The sequence below is a fragment of the Rhinolophus hipposideros genome, assembly GCF_964194185.1.
Source record: "Rhinolophus hipposideros genome assembly, chromosome: 5".
Lineage (NCBI taxonomy): Eukaryota > Metazoa > Chordata > Mammalia > Chiroptera > Rhinolophidae > Rhinolophus > Rhinolophus hipposideros.
In genome coordinates this window covers 92,502,554-92,526,852 of record NC_138051.1, presented here as the reverse complement: position 1 = coordinate 92,526,852, position 24,299 = coordinate 92,502,554, and the positions used below count along the sequence as shown (strand labels likewise).

Genomic DNA, 24,299 nt, shown 5'->3' with positions numbered 1-24,299 from the left:
TACTTCAAAAAATCCTATTTTTAAAAGAGTGTCACATCGTTGGTTATGAAAAGCACAAAAAATTAAGCACATATTCTTCCAGATTTCAAAAACTATTGTCTAATTCTGCAGAGGAGGCTCTTACCATTGATGAGGGAGCAAAGTTCTGATCAGTGTCTTCGTTGGTTTGCTTTGGTTGTACCCGTGAGTCTAAACAACAATGTGTTAATTTACAACATTCCTGTTGTTCATCAGTTGTAACCATAGGCTGGTTACAGATACAAGTGTTTTGCAAAAGTCAGTGAAAGCATTCTGTGTGAATCAAATGGCTGTGTGGCATTTATAGTATTGTATATTTTATAATTTAACAAAACCACAGTTATAGGTATAATTCAAGTTGCTCTGACAATATGGTTCATAAAGATTCGACATGAGGGAAGTGACATCATGTATGCGTCCTTCCATTTTTCTGGAAGATCATTTTCTTTGCTGCTCCCCACCCCCAATGACCAGAGCGGCCCAAAGGAGGAGGTGGCCCCTGGGTGGTGATGCACTCAGCCCTTAACACTGGCTGCCAGCAGGGGGAAAGCAGCTGGCTCAGGAAAGACTCCCACTTGCCTGGTTATCACATCCTTCCTCTTGGCAGCACTTGGGGTGAGGGAATGGAAAGAGACTTGGAAACAGTGACCTCTGGGGAACAAATCACATTTTTGACAAGAGGCCAGATAATTGAGCATCAGCAGCTCATCATCTCCAAGTTGGCTTGTCTACCAGAAGGCAAGCCAGGAGGCTGAAGCTGTTCTCTGGGAAGCAGAGCTCCTACTATGTGCCAGGCACTGTGACCTTACTATGTGAAGGTGGGGAAAGCGCTCCAAGAGCAAGGACACATACATGATTTCTGCTCTGTTCTCCTGGAGCCTCTCATGTTCTGGTAAGAAATCCTTAACCATGTCTGATCCATCTCTGTGTGTGTCCAGGTTGGGGGCTCAGGACAGTTGAATAAATGGGCTAGAACCCATATATATAATGTCGACGAGAAACATCTAGCCTAAGAGAAAGCTTATGAGTTTATTTGAGCCAAACTGATGATAATTGCCGGGAAGCAAAATCTCAACGAATTGAGAAAATGCTCCATGAAAAGGTGGTTCGTAGCTTATTTTATAGATAAAATCAAAGGAGGAAGGTTACATGAAATCCACTGGTGATAGATTAAGGGGGTGGGGGAAAGCAAGCGAGGAAATTTCTGGGACTGGATAAAAGTAAATTGGAGAGACAGGTACTTCTTTTACATAGGTGGGTGCAGGATACCATGTTTCTCCAAAAATAAGCCCCAGTTAAGATCGTCAGCCAGACGGACGCATTTAGTACACTATGACAACGTTCCAGAAGAAGATGACGTGACTGTATTTGAATAAAGGTAGATTGTTGTACGTGAAAAAATAAGCCATCCCCTGAAAATAAGCCATAATGCACCTTTTGGAGCAAAAATTAATGTAAGGCCCAATCTTATTTTGGGGGAAATATGGTATAAGACCCGGTCTTATTTTCGGGGGAAACATGGTAATTAACAGTTTGCTTTTTACAGCACATAGAAATGGTAATCAGGAGACAAGCATAATAATGAGGGATTTTGCAGTTTCTAGTTCTGGTGGGGTAGGGGGAGGGGAAGGATTACTGGCATTCCAAAGATGTTATCTTAGGTGCAAAAAGACAACAGACAGGCCCACTTAAAGGCACAGATTAACTTTATGAAGGAAGCTGAAGATGTGACTTCCCGCCTTGGCCCACTTAGTTATGAAATTTTTTTATGCTCACGGCATCTTATGTGGTTATTTTCAGTGTCCTGAGGCTGTCAGCTTTAATATGTGGCCCTTTATCCATCCACAATAATATATTAGTTATCCACCCATGCATAACAAATTACCCCCAAATTTCACAAGAAGCTTCCCCCCCTCCTCTTACCCAGTTTCCACGGGTCAGGAATTCAGGAGCAGCATAAGTGGTCTGACTCAAGGTTTCTCATGAGGCTCCAATCAAGCTCAGGATGAGTAGGCGGTCATTCTGGGCTGTGAGGCAAAAGCTCTAAACTGAGACAGATGGAGCAACCACAGAAGCTGGTCACCCTCCCCATGCAGTGTCACACCCGCCTGCACTGAGCACCCTCACGTGAGAAGGAAAATCCTAGCACGTTCAAGCTGCTGTTCTTTGGAGGTTTTCTCAAGTAGGATTTCAACAGGTAGAAATAACGGGAGTCCCAGGGAGAGGTGACAATGTGATAAAGGCCTAGAGGCAGGACCCTACTTACCTCTCAAGACAGGGATGAGGGAGAAATGAATTACTGTGTAAGAAAGCTTAGGTGTGGACCCTTGAGAGGGACTGCAGGTGCGAATCCTCTTCATTTGTCTTTTGTCTCGAGGACAAACACTATATCTTACATATCTTTGTACAGTGTGCTTGGCAGAAGGATGTTCCATAACTACTTGGGGTGAGGCCGTGATTTATTTCTATCTCGCTTCTCCCTTTGAGGGATATTTACTTCCTCTAAAAGTCAAGTGTGGTGTCTTCAAGCCTTCTGCAAGAAAAGACTGGGTGGCAACAGGTCTTTCAGTGTGTGAGGAAATCTGATCCCACACTGGTCTTCTCAGCCACAGACCCAGCCTAGGCTTCTGCTGTCATCCCAGTGAAGGGTTCGCAGACAGGTGTGCACTCAGCAGAAGGCTCCTGGGACCTCAGGTAAGAATATTCCCCAATGTGATCTCACTTCCTTAAAAAGCTGCCATGAGGGTGGTTGGGTGCTGGGAGGATGGACCTTCTGGTTGCTTCAGAACCACATAGCCAGTTCCCGTCTCAGCTCTACTCTTGCCTGCTGTGTGACCTTGAGCAAGTTTCTTAGCCTCTCTGGGCCCAAGTTTCCTCTTCTGGAATATGGGTGGAGGTATACCTACCTCACAGCTGCTTGTGAAAATGATGTAGAAGGCGGCTAACAGTGTCTGCTGAATACAAGTGGACCAGGAGCATTGGCATCGCCTGGGAACTTGCTAGAAATGTAGTATCTTTGGCCCCATCCCATTCATGCTGAGCCAGAATCTGCTTTCCAACAAAATGCCAAAGTGATTCACGTACATGTTAAAGTTTGTGGAGCTACGCGAGGCTGCTGGGGCTCAGGAAACTTACAGAAGGAAGGAAATAACCAGAGCCTTTCCCTCTGATATCAACGTCTCATTACACAAGAGCTGATGGCATAATCTTATTCCTGATGGGCAAACCAGCTACAGAATTTGCAGGGCTCAGTGCAAAAGTGAAAACATGAGGCCCCCTTTTCAAAAAAAATCATTAAGAATTTCAAGATGGTGACAATTGAGTGCGGAGCCCTTCTGAGGGTGAGGCCCTGTGTGACTGCATGGGTTGCACGTCCATAAAGCTGGCCTTCCTAATGAGGTAGGAAAGGGTTGGGTCACTCTGGACTCATTCACACTAGCCAAGTTATGAAATTTCTGCTTTGCTTGATTCATAACCAATCATAATTTAAAAGCTCCAACCCTCATCCTTTTGACGTTTATTTTTTTCTCATTATGCACGTAAAAATAGTTTCATATGGCTGTTATTCCAGTGTAAATAATTCTTTCAAAAAATACAAATATGTGTGTGCCTATTAAAATACGAATTGAAGCTCTATACAGGGAAAGACAGCTTGTGTGCATTTATTTTATTGACAGTGTACAGATTTTGATATATTGCATTACAATACTGACTGCTAGATTTCTTATAAAGATTTAGTTCATATTTACTCTAGATGTTTCTTCACAATAAAAATAAACTCATGCCAGTGTTTAGTAACCAATAATATCAATTCATTCAAATTTAATGACAGTTTTATTAAACTAAGAATCTCATACTACAGAGCATTCACAGTGCAGGAGGTCACAGTTATTGAAAAAATAAATAGCGGGATAAATATATTTATTATTTACAACTTTCACCTCATTGCTCCTGCTTTGCCTGTTAGAAAGAATGAACAAAGATGGCAGCGCTCAGCTCAGCATGCCAGAAATATCTTGCAGGGGATTCAAGTGATGTGTAACAGCTCCAGAAGTCCTTGGTTTTGCTTGTTTTGAAGGGGGTTCTTTCTGGACACGAGGGCCCTCTGATTCTATCTGCCTACTCTTTGGTAGGTCACGGTTGGGCCCCAGGAAGATAGCATGGCCCAGCGGAAACCATGCCCAGCCTTCCTCTTGGGCATCTGGGATGGGCCTGGCCTCCCTTCCTTTGGCTCTTTCTTTGGCAGCTCCTGCCTCTGCTCACGGGCCTGGTCCCATCTGGCTGGCAGCCTTCTTTTTTCTCTAGGTAATCAAGGCTCTCTTTGTGTTTAGACACCCAGCAACTATTCCCGCTGGCAGCTGCTCGATGGAGACACATGCAGAAGGCTCCCTGCCAGGGAGCATGTGCTCTGAACTGGACATCCAGCCGCTTAGAATAGCAGTTTCCCAAGGAGGCTCCCCAAGAGCCGGCCACAGAGACTCAGCCACAGTTCTGTCCACTGGGTCCCCAAATGTCCTTAGTCCAAGTCTTGTGGAGGAAACTCCAGGAAATGGTCTATAACTCAGAAGGGCACCTCTGGAGGTGAGGGCTGGGGTGTCCCTCTGGCTAGAAAAAAACCCACTGGAATATCTTATTAGGAAAAGCAGAGCTGCCTTGCTCACACCCCAGTCATTTTAAGTGGAAGGAAAGGCCTCGCTCCTCCCGTTGAAGGGGACTGTATGTCTGTCTGGATACTTGGGAATCCTGGAGTGGCAGCAGGGAGGCCTCTGCTGTCTGGGACCCACCCTTTCTGCACAAAGGCTCATCGTACCAAACCAGGCAGCTAGAAGCCAAAAGGTGCACATACTCTCTCTGGATAGCTTCAAAAAAAAATGTTTTCCAACGCTGGGGTGGGGAGGGTACATACTTTCTCCAGGATTAAGGGTTTCATTGGCTTTGACTATGGAAATGTCCCAACTAACATGTTGCATAAAAAGCAACTGTTTGAATTCTGGCAAGAGTGGGAATAGGTGTGGATTATGCCCGAATTTGTCATTAGGCTTTTCATCATGGAACAGCCAATCCAGACCCATGAGTCTAACAGATGGAAAAGCCACACAACCAAGGGCTGGACTTTCACATAGGTACAGGGGGTATTTTCAACTCCCAGAGCCACCTCCCATCACCCACAGTTCTGTACTGGGGTATTCTGGCAGCAGACCTTTTCCTACATTAGAAAAGAGAATGTTCTCGGCTCTGCTATGAAGTGTGTGAAGGACACACAGCCATGACAACTGGATGCTGACACTATAAAGATGTGATGAGAAGCCTTAAAAAGACACAGGCAAAAGGTGACACACAGCACAGCCCCCGCCAGTGTGTGAGGATTTAGCAAAGATGAATGGAACTGGGGAGCCATTTGTCACTGAGAAGCTAGAATTTGTTAAATCCCCATAAAATTCCAAAGCTTTAAGACCACTCCTCTGGCCCTCCTGTTGTGCCACCTATGTGGCAGAATAGGAGAAAAGTGCCTCTTCTCCCGATTTCATGCAGACACCATTTCCTCAAGGTTGAGCAGCACTGTGACAGGCTGGGTACTCTCCCGTTGACCACCAGGCCTGAAGTGAAACACAAAACTAGTGTCCCCATTTGGTTTTCCTGATTAAGAAGCAAATGTAACCACCTCAATGCCTTTTAAAAATCTGCACCCCTGCACACTGTGCCCTTTGGGGAATGTTCTCTGCAGCACAGCAAAAGGGCCCCAATGAGCCAGGCTGGCAAAAGGCGGGCTCAAAGTGAGCAACAAAATCTTTATCTGAGCAGCCTTTACCTGTGGGCTGGGCTCATGGAAGGAGCCTCCTGGTCTATCACCCACATGACAGACACGTGACAGTGCTGGAGGGACCCCTCCCTCATGCTTTGAGAAGGTCGGGAGGGAGTTTTCACACTTGAGGAGCTCAGCGCTCAGCCACAGAGTGAAAAGCCAGGGAGCAAAGGCTCATACCTGGTGGGGGCGCCCAGACGCTCTGGGGAATCCACATACGGAGAGAGGACAAGGGCCAGGGAGCAAGTACTTCAGATCCGGGATTGGGGTGGGGGTTGATGACTTCCTGCCACCCAAGAGCTGTCCAGAGAGCATTTTCATAAATGTCTGGAAGTTTCTATGGGCACGATTTGGCAAAGAAGCTTCGGAGACCTGGACTATGTCAGGTGCCCCGGACGCATCTGCTAAGTGCCTCAAGGGGAGAAGACTTAACACAGAAATCATGTTCAGAAGGCATTAGAGGGACCCAGGAGTACGTAAGCCATGGAGTATGGGAACAATCACTTGAAGATTTTCACCCTAAGAGGCAAGTTCTTTGTGTTTGCAAGCACGAAGCATTTGCTGGAGCCTGTCACACGCGCAGCATGGCCGTCTGTTTCAGCCAGGGATGAACAGGGCCTAGGAGGGAAGGAGAGGTGGGGTGGGAGAGAAGAGACCCACCTGTGCCCTAAGTACCCACTGGGTGTCAGGGCTGGGGGAGCACAGCTGAAGGGCTCCGCTTCTCTCCTGCTGACTGGAGGGGAAAGTCCCCACACACGGCAGTAGAACCCCCACTGTCCCAGCACCTTAACCCACTGGCACAGTTCACGCCTGGGGAAGGAGAGGAGGAACTGATCCTCTCCCGTCCATCTCGCCGTGGTCCATCCCCGCCTTAAGGCCACGGAGGGGCCTTGGACTCAGGGAGGACAAACACCAGGAGAAAAGAAGGGTGTCCTGCCGGGAGGCCACCCACACCCTTCCCAGATTCCCAGCCTGTGTGTGAGCTGGGTGTCCCTGAGTGCTGGGCTTCTGCTGATGCCACAAGGCTTACAAATCCTCCTCAAAAGGGCAGAGGAACAGATGGCTCCCTCAGGACCTGGACCCTGGGAAGTCTGGGGGCAGGTGTCTCTGGTCGGGCTCGAAAGCACTGACCTAGAGTGGTACGCATGTCCCCCTGGTTTACCTTCGGGAGGGTTAGTGCCTTACCAGTTGCTCAGGGCTGTAAAGGCAAGGGACTGATGGGCAGAAGCAAGAAATAGTCTTAACAGGTGGGGGGATAACAAGCACGTGAAAACTCATACGGGCGGCAAGGTCTGCCTTGGACAGAGGCCCAGAGGCCAGCAGACCACGGGCGACAAGAAGGGTGGGGACATGGCGGTGGGACAGGTCTGACCTGCCCCAGGTGCCCTTAGCCATTAGTCTCTCACTGAGGCTGACCCAGAACTTTCCTTCAGGGCCAGCTTCTCAAGCTACCGCACACCTTCCACCCTGACCATGACAGGGCTGGTAAGGGCAAATTCCAAACCAGAAATCAACCGGAACCTCCTGCTCTTGCTTCTATGGGCATTTTCTCTCTGAGGGTAATGGTTTGCTTTTCTTTTCTGCCCCCAATTAGAAGAACTAAATTTATTATTTTAATTGCCTATTTTTGTAGCAGTGTAATTACCCTGTGCTAATTAACTTTGGGACTAAAATAAAGGAAGCAATCCTGCACAGTGGTGAACAGCAGTATTTTTAAATGAAGGCCTAATTAATCAAGCAATTCTTTAAACGTGTGATGGAAAAATATTTAGTTAAAAAAAGAGGATTTTTCCCCCCTACAGTGTATATATAGTTTCCTAGGGACAATAACGGCATAGATCCTTTAAGGAAGTTACATTGGCACTTTGAAGTCAAAAGAGAATTAACCAGGAGGAGTGCTCTACATATTAAAAACATTATTTTTTAGTCTCAAACTACAACTGCAGTGTACTTTATAATCTCAGAAGGATTCTGTTGAGGAAGAGGTGGGTAATTAGGATGTGTTTTTCTCTGAAAGCTACACAAGTATTCAGAAAAGTGACACCAGCAGGAACATCCTCTGGGGCCATTTGGCCTGTGCCTTGCAGCTAAAAATATTTTTTTTTTTGGTTTTTATCAGGAAAAAATAAGGACATTGGATAGGGATAGAAACTAGGATATGAGCTGGGATACCCAAGAGTCAATTAAATAACTGATGAAGTTTTAACTCAGACAATGAGAACCAACCACAAGGGCAAAACATACCCACGCTTTCTCCCACCCCGTGGCCAACCCACTGGACTGGCTGAGCTGGGAAGGGGGACGACCCGGAGCTCATCCCCTGTTCTATACTGACTGGTCATTGACCTAGAGTCACTTGACCTTTCCAAGACTAAGTTTTCTGTTAAACAAAGACAATAATCCTTGCTTAATCACAGGGCGGTTTTGAGAATCGAGAGACAGACACACTCGCAAACCTGATGAGTCTGTACGGCAGAGGGGATCAGGCCAGGTATACTGGTAAGAGGGCACAGGGTGTCCCGAGAACTCTCAAAGGCCCTGCATCTAAAGTTTATACTGACAGCCTAAGGGCTTCTGACTTCCCACTTCGCTAATTTCTTAGGAAAATCACGTTTGTCCTCAACTCAAAGACCACTGAGCCCCATATCCAGGTAGAGGAACTAAAAGAGAAACCTTCACGGGGTGTAGCTAGTAACACTGATGGCTCCCGACGAGAAGCTTGGTGACGGAGTTCCGGTCCATCTTAGGCTCTCACTAACTTAAAGGAACAAGCTGGAACACGTGCTCCTTCTAAAGGAGGCTTTAAAGAGCATAGCCACAGGTCCCACAGATCACAACCTCTGTGTGTCAGAAAGAAATTAGCTGCTGGATTTCAGTTCATCACCAATGACTGATTATTGGTGAATTGCTAAAAACCTTCTTTCCTCACACCATCATGGGTAATTCCCATATAGTCTTCCGTGCAAAATATCTCAATATTAAAAGTGCATCGAATCTGATAGACTTCTGCAATAGAAACATTAAAAAAATAAAAAAACACCTCTATATAAAATTAATTGTGCTTTCTTTTTAGCAACCACAAATGGTTTGTATTCGTAAATCTATTTACTATATATGTGAGAGCTAGGAAGCAGTCGAAATTGTTTAATATTTTTCTATCTATTTTTGAATTGGCTTCCCATCCTTGGCCTGTCATGTGTAGCCAACTATAAGGTTCAAGAAACTTAGCTCTAAAAATTCCAAGTTATGGTCTTCATGTTTGCCTCCAGCTAACCAGGGAACAATGTGTTGTTTTCCAGGAAACCTCTCTTCTTGTCATTAACCATTACCCATTCCAGTTCAGCAGGCTCTGAAATTTGTTGGGCATATAAACAATTGGGTCTTTCAACAGGATGGTTTAGAGAGCGTTAACAAAGAAATGATGACAAAGCCAAAGGGACAGTGCATCGCATTGCAGGAAGGGTCTGGAATGTATGGCTGTGAACTACAACCTTCACTGTCTCTCTAATTAGCACCCATTTAGATGTTAGTTTTTCGCTCTTTCCTAAATTCCGAATCAAATGTCTTAGTGTCCATGCAACACGATACACATAGGATTTGTTTTTGGGGGGTTACCTTTTTGCTCCCCATCATGGTCCTTTTGTATGAAAGGATGTTTTTCAAGTATGATGCTCGACATGACATTTTATTTTTAATATTTCATTGCTCATTCTCTGAATGCATCAGTAAAAGCGACAAGAGTATTGTTTTCTTGTCTCTCTTCTGCTGTGAAAAAACTGTGAAAGACTGTTTCCATTCTTCCCGTTTCCAGAAAAAGGGGTGGAATGTCTCATGTCACTGTCCCAAACCTCCAGCAGGTTGAGGTCTTGCCCCTTCCACACCATGAGTGCTTCCAGCTGGAGTCAGAGGCTCTTAGCAGCACACCCTCTGGCCCACAGGTGACACTTAAGAACAATATTCCTATTTTGCACTTGCCCCAGAAGACCTCTCATTCACGGACCACCTCATTTCTGAGGATGCTGCGAAACAGAAAGACAATTGGGACACATTAGTCCTTCTGACTACAGTGTCCGAGAGATGAGACACACTCCATACCTCTCTGGCTTGCAGCTCAGAGGTCTGCGGAGCTGCTCAAATAGCAGCCCCTGAATCTTGCCTTTTTGGGGGCAGAACTCCAAGGAAGAGGAGGACGCCCAGCAGCCTGGCCCAGGACCAAAGACCACGATGGCTCTTCCTTCCAGTGTATGAAAGAACAGCCGGCAGCTGCCGGTGCAGGAGAGATTCGTGGTGGGGGAGGGGAGAGAAAGGAGGATGCCAGCGCCAGTGTCCAGAAAGCTCCCAGCAGGCAGTGGCTCAGCTTTAATCGTCTTCTTGGCACATTGGCAAGTTGACAAAGGTGAAGACGTTAAACTCTATCATTATTGAGAAGCACAAGAAGATGGCGTAGAGAACCAGCACGGAGATACCCAGCTTCCGGTCCAGTTTCCATTTGTTTAGATGGATGCCAAGGACCTGCAAGGAGAGAGTGCAAGGACTGGCTCAGGGACAGAGACTTCCAAAAGGCATTTTTACTGGAAAACCACACACATGCTATGAGCCCCAGAACTTTCTCCAAAATGTGGACTAGAGCAGAGGGCGAGCCCTGCAGGCGTTAGGCTTGTCTGATGAAAGGGGAAGGCTCCATCCAGCCCTGCTCTCTCCAGGGACACACAGCAGCTGCCCTCGTGGAACTGGCCCTCCCCGGCCCAGTCTAGGTACAGAGGTCTTCCCTGCCCGGACCTTCTCCAGCGACAACTAGGGTCTTTTACTGGGTCCTCCCTTTGCTTTAGAATTCTTTATCCTCAGCATGCTTCAGCAAAACTTCAAAGGCTCCTGTTGGCCCACGGTCTGACAAACATCAGCTTGGATCACCTTTTTCTGTGTGTGAGTGTGTGCGTGCATGTGTGTGTGTTTGGGGACATGGGTCGGAGCACATCTTCTTTCTGCATTCTTTCCAGACTCTCCCACACTTCCCTTCATTACCTTTTTTCTTGTCTCTGAATCAAGGAGGCTTCCTAAAAGGTTGGATCATACTGACCTCGTCAGAGCAATGTCATGGGTCCTATAGAGACAGACACATCTGGGTTCAAATCCCAGCTTAGCCATTTCCTAACCCTGTGACCTTGGGCAAGTTACTTAACCCGCAAGCCTTAATTTCTTCTAAAAAAATGAGACTATCAGGTGGTTGTAAGGACTGAGTAACTAAGCAGAGGTAAAGAGTTTAGCACAGTCCTGGGCATGTGGTGTAAGGAGACCTCAGTATTACTATGTGTCAGTCCTGAGGCCTGACCATCATGCCCCCATTTGCCAGCTCAGATGGGCTGGGTGGGGGGTATTTCTCTCCTACTGGCACTGGTGAGAGGAGAGCAAGAAGCAAGAAGAGAGGAAAGTGATTCACTTCCTCTGGTGACTTCTTAGTTGCCCAGGGAATAGTGTAGCGGTGGGTGCCAACATTCTTGGCACAAATTGTGTCTGGGGGTATCTGAATTTATGAGTTTCCTCAGCTTTATCCCTCACGGCCAGGGGGAAGTGAGAGGGGTTTCAGAGACAGGTAAGTGACAGGGCAGAATCTGATGAAATGAAGTACGTATGGGGCTCCCATGTTGGAATTGTAAAAACTCACGGTGAGCGCCACGGAGCCCAGCAACAACACCACGGAATAGACCAGACCCCGGCTGTTGATCTTCACCTGGAAAATCAAGCACATGTGCCCTGTCTGGGGCGCTCCATTCCGAGAGCCCGGTGTGCGCTGCTTTATTCCTTCCCCCACGTGGAAAGCATAGGTGGGTGTTCGCTGTGAGCACGTGGCTGGGGAGGGTCCGCTAACTATGGATTCAAGTCTCAACTCTGGACCAAGAAGGGAGAGGCACACCAACATGCTGAGATATGGGGTGGGAACACGGATAAGTGTGGGGCACACAGGGGCTCCCCCCTGCAGGCACCCCTCAGGCTGCTCTGGGAGCCTTCGTGGAAAGTGGGTGCCATGGTCCCAAGGAGAAGGGGGCAGTGTGTCTCCCAGAGCCCTTGGCTGGAACAAGGCCAATGCCAGCTGAGCCTGGCACCCATTTCGCTTACTAAGGAGGTGAGAGGAGCTTACCGTGGATCCATAATTAATAACCATGGTCTGCAGGCCCCACGGTATGCCGAGTCCCACGAGGATGTCAAACACGTTGCTTCCTATGGTATTAGAGACTGCCATGTCACCAAGGCCTGGAGGGGACATAGACACGTGTTATTCATTAAGACCAGGTCACTTGGAGCCATTCTTCCCCATAACTGTTCTATTAGTGCTGTTCCTTAGAAAGGAATTCCTTCTTCACGGACCCACATTTCTAAAACTTTTTTATGAGGTCTAAGACCCACTCCCTTCATGAAGTCTACAGGGCCCTGTATGGCCTGAATTGTGACCCCCCCAAGATTCATATGTTGGAGTCCTACCCGCCAGTGCCTCAGCATGTGACCTTATTTAGAGATAAGGTCTTTATAGAGATCATGAAAATGAGGTCATTAGGGTTGCTGCTTATCCAGTACGACGGGTTCCCTTATAAAAAGGGGAAACCTGGACACAGAAAGCACAGGGAGAATGTCATGTGGACATGAAGATCATCGTCTGCAAGCCAAGGAGAAAGCCCTGGAACATTCTTCCTCCCAGCACTCAGAAGGAACCAACTCTGCCAACACCTTGATCTCAGCCTCGCAGCCTCCAGAACTGGCAGATAGTAACTTTCCATTGTTTACGCCTCTCGGTGTGTGGTACTTGGTTACAGCAGTCCCAGGAATCCAAGAAAGGGCCTTTCATATTTCTCCTGCCAGGTTTGGCAGCCGATGTTCTCTGGGGACCCACTAAGTGCTTCACCTCATTTAATGTCCCCCAGTTGCTGTGGGAGGGAGAGGGCATTGTCCTCACATGGCAGATGATGAAACTAAGGCTTGGGGTGTGCTCAAGGTCACATGGTTTGCGAGTGGTCCGGTGTCCTTCACACCGAGCCATGATGTATACTCGTGGCCCAGGTAATGGCACCATGACCTCGGCTTGAATGACAGGGCATCGGGTCTTATGCCTCGGTGGCTTCTGAAGGGTGAACTGTTTTCTCCCAACCAGACTAGAAGCATCTTAGAGGGCGAGGACCATGCCATCACCTTCACCTTCCTGCCCCAATGTCCAGTATCGTGCTAGCCACTCAATCTTCATAATTTAAGATTATTAAGTTATTAACTTACTAACTTGAGGGGTCTTAGAAAACAAGCTTTTATCAATAAGGCTCATGCTGGCTGAAATCTGTTCTAATCTGTCCGCTTAGCCCTAATGCGACATGATTGTGGTCATCTGGCACATACAAAGGTTTGAACAAGCCCGAAACACAAATGCCTGTGACTGTAAAACTGCTTTGGTGCTGAGAAGCTCGCAGCAACTCAGACGAGCATCTGGACAATGGACTCACCTCCATTTGACCACCCCCCCACACTGGTGTAAGCCAGGTTACTGGCTACGGTCATCCACTGACCTCCAGGACACAACGCCTCCCTCAAGGACCATACATTCTCCCGCCCTGCCCAGCCCAGGCACTGTTTAAAATCTGGGCAGCTTGGTCCCTCTAGGGGGGGCATCTCTGGGAACTCGGCCTTCCAGGCTCCCAGGCTCTTATAAAATGTGGAACGTGCGGCAGCTCTCCTGGCCCAGCTATTACCTCTGGCGAGGACGCAGGCACTGGCTGGACAGGTCGGGAGGTATGAAGGAATGTCAGCGCTGCTCAGGTTTGGCAGGCTTCCCGCTCTGCACAGGCGCTGCCCTCTGAGGAATTTTCTGGCGGTACCTCTCACACTTGAAGAGCACATGACTGACGGGGGATCATGCTAAAAAGCAGGTTCTGATTCACTGGGGCTGGGGTGGGGCCTCGGAGTCTGTATCTCTCACAAGCTCCCTGTCGAGCCAATGGTGGCGGCCTGGACCACAACTCAGGCTGCAAGGCTAGTTTGCGGAGCCTTGGGTGCAGTACCTCCACGGTACAGCACACTGCATGACTCCTGTTTTGCCTCCTGACCTTGCACCATGTCCACCCAGCCAACCCCAGTTCCAGAAAAACTTATCATCTCTCATCGGTGTATTGTTGGGGCTGATATGACCCAATCCCACCCCACTTCATGCCACTAGAACATGAGTCAGGCCCTCGGTGCTTGTCAGCTTTCCTGTTCCCTGCTGTACTGGGTTGAATAGTGCCCCTGCCCTAATGTCCACCCAGAACCTGTGGCTGTGGCCTTATTTGTAAAAAGGGTCTTTGCGGATATAATCAAATTAAAATGAGGTCACACTGAATTACGGTAGGCCTGAATCCAATGACTGGTGGGACATTGGGACAGAGACACACACTCAGGAAGAACACCGAGTAAAGATGCAGGCAGAGACAGGAGTAACGTTGCCACACACCCACACCTTGATTTTGGACTTCTTCCAGCCTCCAGAACTGTGAGAGAATCCATTTTTGTTGTTTTAAGCCCCCCAGTTGTGATCCTTTTGTTATGACGGCCCTAGGAAACTGAGGGGGACCTGAGTTTGCCACCTTAACATACGCCTTTTTTGGGATATTGATTATTTTAAGGTGGTTATTTTCAAGCAACAGAAGACTTGGGACAAACCTTTGACCGTCCCCTAACTGCCTCAAAGAATTCAGACAGAGGACCTGCTCCAGGGAGGCAGCAATCATCACAGATAAGTATAGTTCAGTATGAACCAGTGTGATAGATGGGGAGGAACCTAGCATGGCCCTTTGATCAAAGTCCTGTCTGCACCCCATTGTTAAAGAAGGTCCAGCAAACATATATTTACCAACATTTGCTTTTCCATCTCCACATGAGTTGCCTTCTTCCTCTTTCAAGTTGCAAACCATATCCTCTCTTCCTGACCCCGGCCCTCACCTTTCTCTTTAGCTCAAGAAGGCATCTGAGCCTCAACTTGGGCCCCATATTCTTATGGCACCCCCATATGTACATACATAATTAAATTTGTTTATTCTCTCCTGCTAATCTGTCCTATGTCAACTCGATTATTATTAGACCAATCAGAAGACCTAAGAGGGAAAAGGGGAAACTTCCCCCTGCCCCATAAAATGAATACATTCACCTCAAAGTTGCTCCATTAAATTCCATTCCCCTCAACTGTCATCCTCCCTGTCCCCGTTCTCTGCAAGGCTGCAGCCTTCTGCCAAACATATCCCCTCTCATGTGTTCTCAGGACCGACTGACCAACCAATCAACACTCTCTCCTGCCTTGGAGAAATAAAATGTCCTCTCCCCCTCGCCAAAGCCAACTTTCTCTCTGGGTGCTTCTCCCCTCTCCTGTCTCCTCTGAGATTTCACTTTATGATTTGCAGACCGGGCCCCCAGTACTTCCAAACTTTCATCTATGGAGCAAGATCTGTGCAAGTCCACACCGAGATGCTACCTCACTGGCAGAAAAGGCACAGTAAGTGACAGCTGGCTCTTTACAGCTCTTGTGTTCTGCCATCAAAGAGTGGACTCTTCACCTGGCTTAACCCTCTGTAAGCCCCAAGATGAACCCCCAAACAAACCAAAACGTACAAGTCCTAGAACTCTCCAGAAGCATAGGAATATGGCTGGAGGTTTAGGACATCCACATTTTGCCTTCCTGGGCCCAGAACACTTCTTGTTATGCCCTCGTTTGCTCTCAGAAGTCTGGGCTTTGGCTCTGTTCAATCTCACATTGGTGATTTCAGCACAAGTTCATTTTTATACAACTCCACGCACGCAAACGCTTCTGGAGGTCTGGAAGAGTTCATCTTGGTAGTATTCTCCTCCTAGGTGGAATCTGATACATGTGCTTTCCAGACATCCCAGTTTCCTCCACAACTGGACTTCTAACAGCCATGAACTGTAACTCGGGCAGAGGTGAGGGAGTCTCTGGGTGATGCTGATGGTTATGGGGGCTGAGACACGACGCGTACCTTGTCTCGCCACGATTAAACTGGCCATGCAGTCTGGAACGCTCGTGCCTGCTGCCAGGAAAGTAATGCCCATGATGACATCAGGGATCCCAAATGTATATCCAATAATAGTCACCTGCAGAAAAAGGGGGGAAATGGTGCTTATCCTGAGTGGTTTTTTTTCCTTGAACATTAGTACTGCCGTAACCAATTACAAAAATCTGGAATATGCCTTTATTTTAAAAACACCTTTTGAATGTATTTTCTTGCCTAATATGCATTTGCTGTTTCAAAAAATGTAGAAAATAAAGTAAAATGAAAATTAAAAAGCATCTACCGTTTCTTGAGACCCACAGACAACCACTATTAATACTTTCCACCAGCCAGTGGCTCTTGAAGTTGAATATGCAGAACATTGTCTGGAGGGCTTGTTGAAATGCAGACTGCCCGGCCCTACTTCCAGAGTTTCTGATACAGGAGTTCTGGGGTGAAGACCAAGAATTTGCATTCCAGCAGCCTCAGGGTTCCAGGGGGTTGGGACCCTGAGGCGGCTGGTCTGGGAACAATTTGAAAACCACTGCTTTAGAACATATCCTTGACCGTTTTGGTGTTTTAGGAAAAATGAAGTCAGATTATACTATCAACCTAAATTTTGCAACATTTGTTTCATGTAATAATCCATTGTGAATACCTTTGCATCTCAAATATTATTCTATTATTTTAAACTGATGCATAGGTTTCATTGCACGGCTATGCAGTTTTAGCCAATCCCTCACTATTGGATACTAAGGTTAGTCTTTTTTTTTCTTTCCCCTTGGCTCTTACTATATCACTGCCTATAAGTAACATTTATCGAGCACTTACTGTGTACCAGGTCTCTACCAGCTGTTTTACCTTCACAGTCTCATGGACTTTATGAGTGACCACCCACTGGTGAGGGAGGCACTACTATGATGCCCATTTCCTGCCTACAGAACCCGAGGGTCAGAGAGGCTAAGCAAGAATGCCTGTGAGCATGAAGCTGGTGAGCTGGGTAGCAGGGATGCCAGGCTAAGTCTTTCTGACTCTAAAGGCTGTGCTCCAATCTCACCATCATGCTGTTTTGTGTAGATATCTTGGGGTGCTCATTTTACAACCTCCTTAGGATAAGTTCCAAGAAACAGAACTTTTGGACTGAAGGATACACAGGCTTTTAAGGACCTTGATATATACATAGTCATGTACTCCTCTAATAAATATCTAACACTTGAGAGATTGTTGGGGCCTCGAGCAATATCCTGATGGAAAGCCCTAGAAACATTTGAACAACCCCATTCAAAACACCTTTTAGCTCTGGCTTGCTTCCCCATCTAGAAAATGTGCACGGGGCACCTCTGAGGGTTGTTCACATCTCCGCTAATGGCTCCAATCCCAGCAAATGGTGTGTGACTGAAAACAAGCTGGTTTGCTTCTGCTCCCTCATCTGTAAAATGGGCTTGTTAATGAGACTTAAATGAGAAAATGTGAGGTGACAGTGCCTGGCCCGTGCAAGATGTTCGTAGATGTACATCTCCCTTCTCTTTTAATCACTAGGCTTGCAATCTATGGGGGCGGAGAAAGGAGAGTGATCAGATTCACAGGGCTCCAGAGCCACAGATGCAGTGCTTTTGAAGCACATAGCTCAGCCCTGGAGTGCAGCCAGGACATATGCACTTAAACATCCATCCGAGGACCGAGCTTTGCAGAGGGGCTAGAAGCTGCCCCACTCCCAAAAGGGAGTGATCAGCTCAGCATCCCCAGGCCAGTGGGACGTCATTTTCTCAGAGTTCAGGGCATTTTTCTCTGGGCTATGAGAGAAAAGACACATTGAGGAGGGCTGACCCAGCCATGCCTAATTCACGTTGGCCATGAGGGAGACCTCCATGTGCCCAAGCAGGCTGTGGCTAACGGTTTTTAATGGGTGATACCAGACATCAGAAATACAGGAGCCTGGGCTATTTTCGCATTACTAAGGATGTCTCCATTTTTTTATCTTAAATCATGGAACTACATGGCTAAAAAGTTGAAGGATGGAAGGATAGAAGAAAGGTTTTGTATGTGTGTGTCTGTGTGTCTGTGTGCATTCTCTCTTCTCTCTCTCTCTCTCTCCAGGGTGTTCAGGACCAGAGGTGCTACCCGAGGGTCACTTTTTCCTGGACCCCAGCCCTGGGCCCTCCAAGACCTCATGATGCTCAGTCTTCTTTGGTTCTCAGTCTCCCCAGCTGTGCAGGGTGCTGGACTGAATGATCTATTTCAAAGGTCCCTCCCTTTTGACACCAATATTCTAGAATTCCCCCCCGCCCCACCAAAAAGCCTTGGGGCTGAGAGATGTGAAATGTGGTGGGGGTAAGGGGTGGGCAGATATGATTTCACAGCTCCCTGGTGCCCTCATTAGGGCAAAATGAAAGTAAGTGCATGGCCATGAGGCCAGCACATCTTGCTTATGTAGAAATTAGGCTGACATGTGGCCATTTACCACTTTCTACAGTTGAGGCCATTGCATTCCCCCAAATGGAGGGCAGCTGAAGTTCAAAACTTCAGGTTAGAGTGTCCCAGCTGGGGAGTTCCTGTGACCCCCAACAAGTCACTTGCTAAGATTCTGCTTTAGGAAGTGGGGGTGGGGTTTGTCAATCAAGGTGGGGTGGGTGGGAATGTTATCAAATGTCCAACTTCACTGCTAGTTAGTAGAATTAATTTAATACTGTTATTTTCAGTAATTAAAGAAGAAAAAAATTCACACATTCGTTAACTTGATCTTCCTACTTCTCATACCTACTCAAATGTCATGCAATAACTTTTGCTTGCAATGATTTTTTGGGAATGCACGTTAGGAAGAGAAATCACTGGATTTTTTTTTTTTGTTGTTGTTAATCAAATGGGGTGGGCTTTAACCCTACTCAGACAATTTTAAGTTTCCAAATTCAATTTATTGAAGCATAATTTTTATTATCATGTTTTTCACAGTCATCCTTTTATGCGGGGGTGTTGGATAGTAGCTATTTCCAGCTTCTCCCCCCCCCCAGTGCGCACGCGCACGCACACACACGGACATCATGGAGACTGTAACCTTCATCTGAGCAAAGCGTGGAGCAGTCAGTGTTGGCTGCATGCCATGGTGAAAACCGCTCATATTTACAGTTATGAGTAATTTGCCACACTGCAAGCTCAGATCACAATGCCTGAACGGAGGCTTTTCATTCTCTCAGAAACCTTGTTAGACAGTGGATCGTCCCCATTTTCTAGAGGGGGTGACTGTGGCTCAGGGAAGTTGAGTCACCTGCTTAAGTTTTATGGATAGTAAGTGGGAGCACTGAGATTCAAATACTTTGCCACGTGGCCCCACAGTTCTTCTTTCCCCACCAAACGGCTCCTCTGAGGTTAAGGGAAAGCTGGCCCTTGTGCCTCTGAAACTAAGACCCACTTGCCCTCTCTGCATCTGGCTTCAGGTGTTAGGAGGAGAGTGCAATGACTACATGGACACCACTAAGGTATGAATGGCTGACAGGTGAGCTTCACAACAGCAGACATGCAGCAATTTCAGTAACCACTTCTGCTCTCCTTGCCCCTGGGCTCCCCATGTGGAACAAAGAGGAGGAGGGGGAGAGAGGGGAAGTGGGGGAGTGCCCCTCAGGGTGGTACACAGAAAAAGGGGCTGGGGGCTCCTGCTTGGCCCAGCCCAGCCAATGAAGGTTTGTATAGGGAGCTGGTATGCATGGCCAGAGGAGCTGACGAGAAGCTGTGCCACCGCTTCTCCACCTGCAAGACTTCAGTCTGAATGGCATTTGAAACACACCAAGGCAGTTCAGGATAGTGGTTGAGCTCATGGACTCAGGAGAATAATAAACCAGGGTTTTGATCCCAACTCTAGAACTCACTAATGATGTAAATAATTGTGTAACAGATGCTAATTGCGTGACTTACTGGGCAAATTATGCAATTTTTATGCCTTAGTTTCCTCATCTATAAAATGGACATAATAAAAATGGTTGTTATGAGGACAAAAAGAGTTCATATAAAGTTTATACATGTGTCTGAACATAGAAAGGGGAGAGGCGCATCCCTTGGCAGGAGGCCTAGAAAGGGCTGACTTGTGTTCATCTCCCACTGTCTACAGTCTCCCCCACATCCCCGTGGGGACGCCGGAAAGGAAGGGGGCCTAGTGACTGCCCTCCAGAGCTCTCTACAGAGTCCACACCACACCTGCCATATTCCTCTGCCAATCCCGCCAGGACGGTGCATCTCAGGTTGCCCCATGAAGGTTTGTCTCCCTCCGCCACACCTGCTTTGCAGGTAAACCCCGCCCTGTGTCCGTCTGGGTATCCCTGGCACGTAGCACAGCGGCACGTACCTCTGCTGAAATCCCTTTCTAATGGGAAACAAGCCGAGGTCAGTGAGGCTGGTAACTTGCCGCAGGTGAGGTCACTCTTGAACCCATCTCTCCCACCTCTGGCAGGTGCCAGGCGGGGGCTGTCCGTCCAGTCCACCTGCTCCCATCACTCACCAGCCACACCATTAGGTAGGAGAAGACGGCGATCCACAGCGTGGCGGTGATAAAGGTGAGCATGAAGAACTTCTCCCAGCGAGGCTTGCTGCAGTTGGGGATGGTCATGTACAGGAGGAAGATGAGTGGCCAGGTGAACGCCCACTTGGCTTTGTCTCCTCCGGCCTCTGCAGTGGGGGGGGAGGGGGACGGAGCCAGAAGGGAGGGGAGAGACACAGGCATTGGGTTACACACCTGTCAGTCTACCTGCCGGTTTTATTTTTCAAGCCAAACAAGAGAATGCTACCAATGTGATTCTGAGCAACTGACCTCACAGAATCACACACCTCCATAATGTCACCCCGAAAGTGATCTCAGCAAGACAATTTATCAAGTGTTTGTTGATTGAATAACTTCAATCAGTTCAAATCCTTCCTTTGACAGAATAAGGAAAGTGAGACCCAGAGCAGAAATGGACTTGCCCAAGGGAGCTGGAATGGGGATGTGAAATATGGATGGGCTTTGGAATCAGACAGACCTGGGTTGGCATTCAAATCACCTGGAGAAATCCCATCAAGTCCACTTCCTCCTCTGACAATAACAGTTGTAGTAACAAAAACACAATAATCAACCTATAGAGTATTCGCCATGTATAGTAGGCGCAGTGCTAAGCACTTTGCATTTCGTAGTTTCTTTAAATGTTAAATAGGGACATTATGTCTTTCTTACTTGTTGCCAGAATGACCTGACACAATGTACATAAAACACCCAGCACTGAGAGCTCCTTTGCTCCAAGGTCATCTTCTCAGCCTGTCGCAAATGTAAGACTAAAATGTGGGTGTCCCGGCTGGCAAGTATGACCTCACTGGCCCCTACCAAGGGAATCCATAAACAATTCAACCGAGGAAAAGTGGCCTCAATAAGCCACCAAGTACAACCACGGGGTCCTTAATAAGCCTGAGTACAGTGTGCACGTGCAGGCTCAAAACCAGCTTGTTGGTGATGCCGCTGAAATGGTGGAGGAAGGACCTCTGAAAATTCTCTCCATAAAAGCAATGAGAGCCCTGGCAAAAATGGTCAGAATTAACCCTTTTCAGACCTCTGGAAATTAACCAAAGGCTTGTAGCAATCTAGGGAGTGTTTCCTTAAGATAACTGACTGGATCTCAGTAAGAACAGCAAGATTTATAGAGTTTGACTTGCCCTATTTCCATTTCCTCTCACCAGCTCTGGAGAAAATCAGCAGCCTGGCATCCACCAGAGAGGTCAGGGCAGGGTTGGAGCTCCTTCTAAGTCCATTCCCAGAGAATGGGCATTATTTGACCTGTCTCGTGCATTCCTGGAAGACCCCATTTTCAAGGCTGTCTTTGTTTGACCTGACTCAGAGCTCAGACAGTGTGAATAGCCTTTTCCTTGGAGACATTTGTTGAAAACAATCAGAGAGGCAATTTTGGGTCATCACACTGCCCCCAGGAGGTGGATAACAGTTGGGACAAACAATAAGTGAACTAAAAGCTTAAAAGAAAACACTGAGGAATGGAATACCTACAGAGGCCTTCCCAAAGCTCCTCATATTTCTGGGAATCTAAAAACCATGAACCTGCATAAAGCTGAGCCCATAGTTATTCATATGCTCAGGAGAGACTTGAGAATGCCCTTGGCTTTCACCTCGGCCTAACGTTGAGGCTCTGAGTAAGCAAGGAATAAGGGCAAAAGTGGGGTTGTAAACCGCCTGCCTGAGTGTTGAAGATGTGCCCGCAAACATACAGAGCCCATCAACGACTGGGAGACTTACTGGATCCAGGCATCTGAGGAAATCTCTGTGCAATCATCAGATGACCTTAGGCTAACTTAGCAGATAGTTCAGTGGCCACTCACAACAAGGAATACAGACTTTACAGAATTATTTGAGAAAAGTCACTAAACAAACCAAACCAACAATAAATAGTAACAACAAGTAGACCTGGGAAGGAAGAAGACTATGTTTTTTAGAGTTGTCAAATTATATTATTTTAAATGCCCAGTTTTCAACAAATTGGGAGACATGCAAAGAAATAAGAAAATATGGCCCATACTCAGGAAAAAAAGCAATCAATAGAAACTATCTTTGAGGAATTCCAGACATTGGATTTACTACACAAAGACTTTAAGTCAGCTATTTTCAAATACGCACAAAGAAGTTTTAAAATGTCTAAAAAACTGAAGGAAAATATGAAGATTATTTCACACTATATACTATCAATAAAGAAGTAAAAATTATATTTAAAAAAAGCCAATAGAAATTCTGGAGTGCAGAAGTACAATAACTAAAAAGAAAAATTCACTAGAAAGGCTCAACAGCAGATTTGAGCAGGAAGAAGAAAAACATCAATGACCTTGAAGATAGGTCAACGGAAATTATCTTATTTCAGGAACAGAAAGAGAAAAGAATAAAGACAAATGAACGGTGCCTCAGAGACATGTGGCACACCATCAAACACGCCAACCTATGCATAATGGGAGTGCCAGAAAAAGAGGAGAGAGAACAAGGGGCAGGAAGAATATTTGAAGAACTCATGTTCAAAAACCTCCCAAATTTGATGAAGAACATTAATATATATATTTAAGACGAATACACATTCGTCTCAAATTTGCATGGAACATTCTCCAGGATAGAGCATATGTTAGGCCATAAAACAAACAAACATCGATAAATGTAAGAGGATTTAAATCATGCAAAGCATGCTCTACAATCATACCACGATGGACAAAATTAGAAATCAATAACAGAAGAAAAACTGGAAGATTCACAAATATGTGGAAGTTAAATAACACACTCCCAAATCACCAATGGGCCAAAGAAGAAATCGCAAGGGAAATTAGAAAATACTTTGAGATGAATGAAAATGAAAACACAACATTCCAAAACTTATGGGATGCAGTAAAAGCAGTGCTTAGAAATTTATAGCTATAAATGACTATATTAAAAAAGAACGATCTTAAATCAATGACCTAATCTTCTTCCTTAAAATCCAAAAATGTTGAGCAAATTAAATCCAAAGACAGCAGAAGGAAGGAAATAATTAAGATTTAAGTAGAAATAAATAAAGTTTATTTCAAGAAAATGAAAAAAAAGAATCAATGAAACTAAAAGTTGGTTCTTTAAAAATATCAACAAAATTGACAAGCCTTTAATTATACTGACCAAGGAAAAAAGAGAAAAGATTCCAATTATTAAAATCAGGAACGAAAGAGGGTCATCACAGAAATATAAAGAATCATTGAGGAATATGATGAACAATTGTGTCCCAACAAATTAGATAACCTAGGTGAAACAGACAAAATCCTACAAAGACAGAAACTAGTGCAACAGACTTAAAAAAAAAAAAAAAAAAGAATAGAAAAGCTGAGTAGATTTATAACAAGAGATTGACATAGTAATAAAGAAACTTCCTTTAAAGTAAAGCCAGGACCAGATGGCTTCATGGTGATTTCTACCAAATGTTTAAAGAAGAATCAGCATGAATTCATCACAAAAACTTCCAAAAGACAGAAGAAGAGGGAACATTTCCCAGTTTTCTCTATGAAGCCACGGTTACACTCATTTCAAAGTCCAAACACTAAGAGAATAGAAAACTACAGATCAATATCCCTTAATGAATATAGATGCTAAAATCCTTAACAAAATTCTGGCAAACTGAACCCAACAACATATAAAAATGATTATACACCTTGACCAAGTAGGATTTATCCCAGGAATGCAAGCTTGGTTCAACATATGAAATTCAATCAATCCAATATATCATGTTAATAGAATAAAGGACAAAAGTACAATCCTGTCCATTGAAGCAAAAAGGCATTTGACAAAATTCAGTGCGTTGTCATTATGAAACACTCAACAATCTAGGAGTAGAAGAGAATTTCCTCAACCTGATAAAGAGCATCTACAAAGAACACACAGCAATTAATGACATCATTCTTAATGGCCAAAGAGTGAAAGCTTTCAACAAAATGAGAATGTCTGC

At 46.1% G+C, this 24,299-nt stretch overlaps 1 protein-coding gene across 3 annotated transcripts in view; it reads right to left on the bottom strand.

Moving 5' to 3' along the window:
* Window positions 1–9,488: 9,488 nt before the first annotated feature.
* Window positions 9,489–24,299, bottom strand: part of SLC24A4 (solute carrier family 24 member 4) — a 136,179-nt gene continuing 121,368 nt past the window's right edge. For all 3 annotated transcript variants that reach the window (XM_081048892.1, XM_081048890.1, XM_081048891.1), the window contains exons 13-17: window positions 20,318–20,484; window positions 15,820–15,934; window positions 11,958–12,070; window positions 11,484–11,549; window positions 9,489–10,333 (exon numbers count right to left, since the gene is read on the bottom strand). In XM_081048892.1, coding sequence (XP_080905018.1) covers window positions 10,181–10,333; window positions 11,484–11,549; window positions 11,958–12,070; window positions 15,820–15,934; window positions 20,318–20,484 — 614 coding nt within the window. In that variant the 3' untranslated portion in view covers window positions 9,489–10,180. The remainder of the gene's footprint in view (window positions 10,334–11,483; window positions 11,550–11,957; window positions 12,071–15,819; window positions 15,935–20,317; window positions 20,485–24,299) is intronic.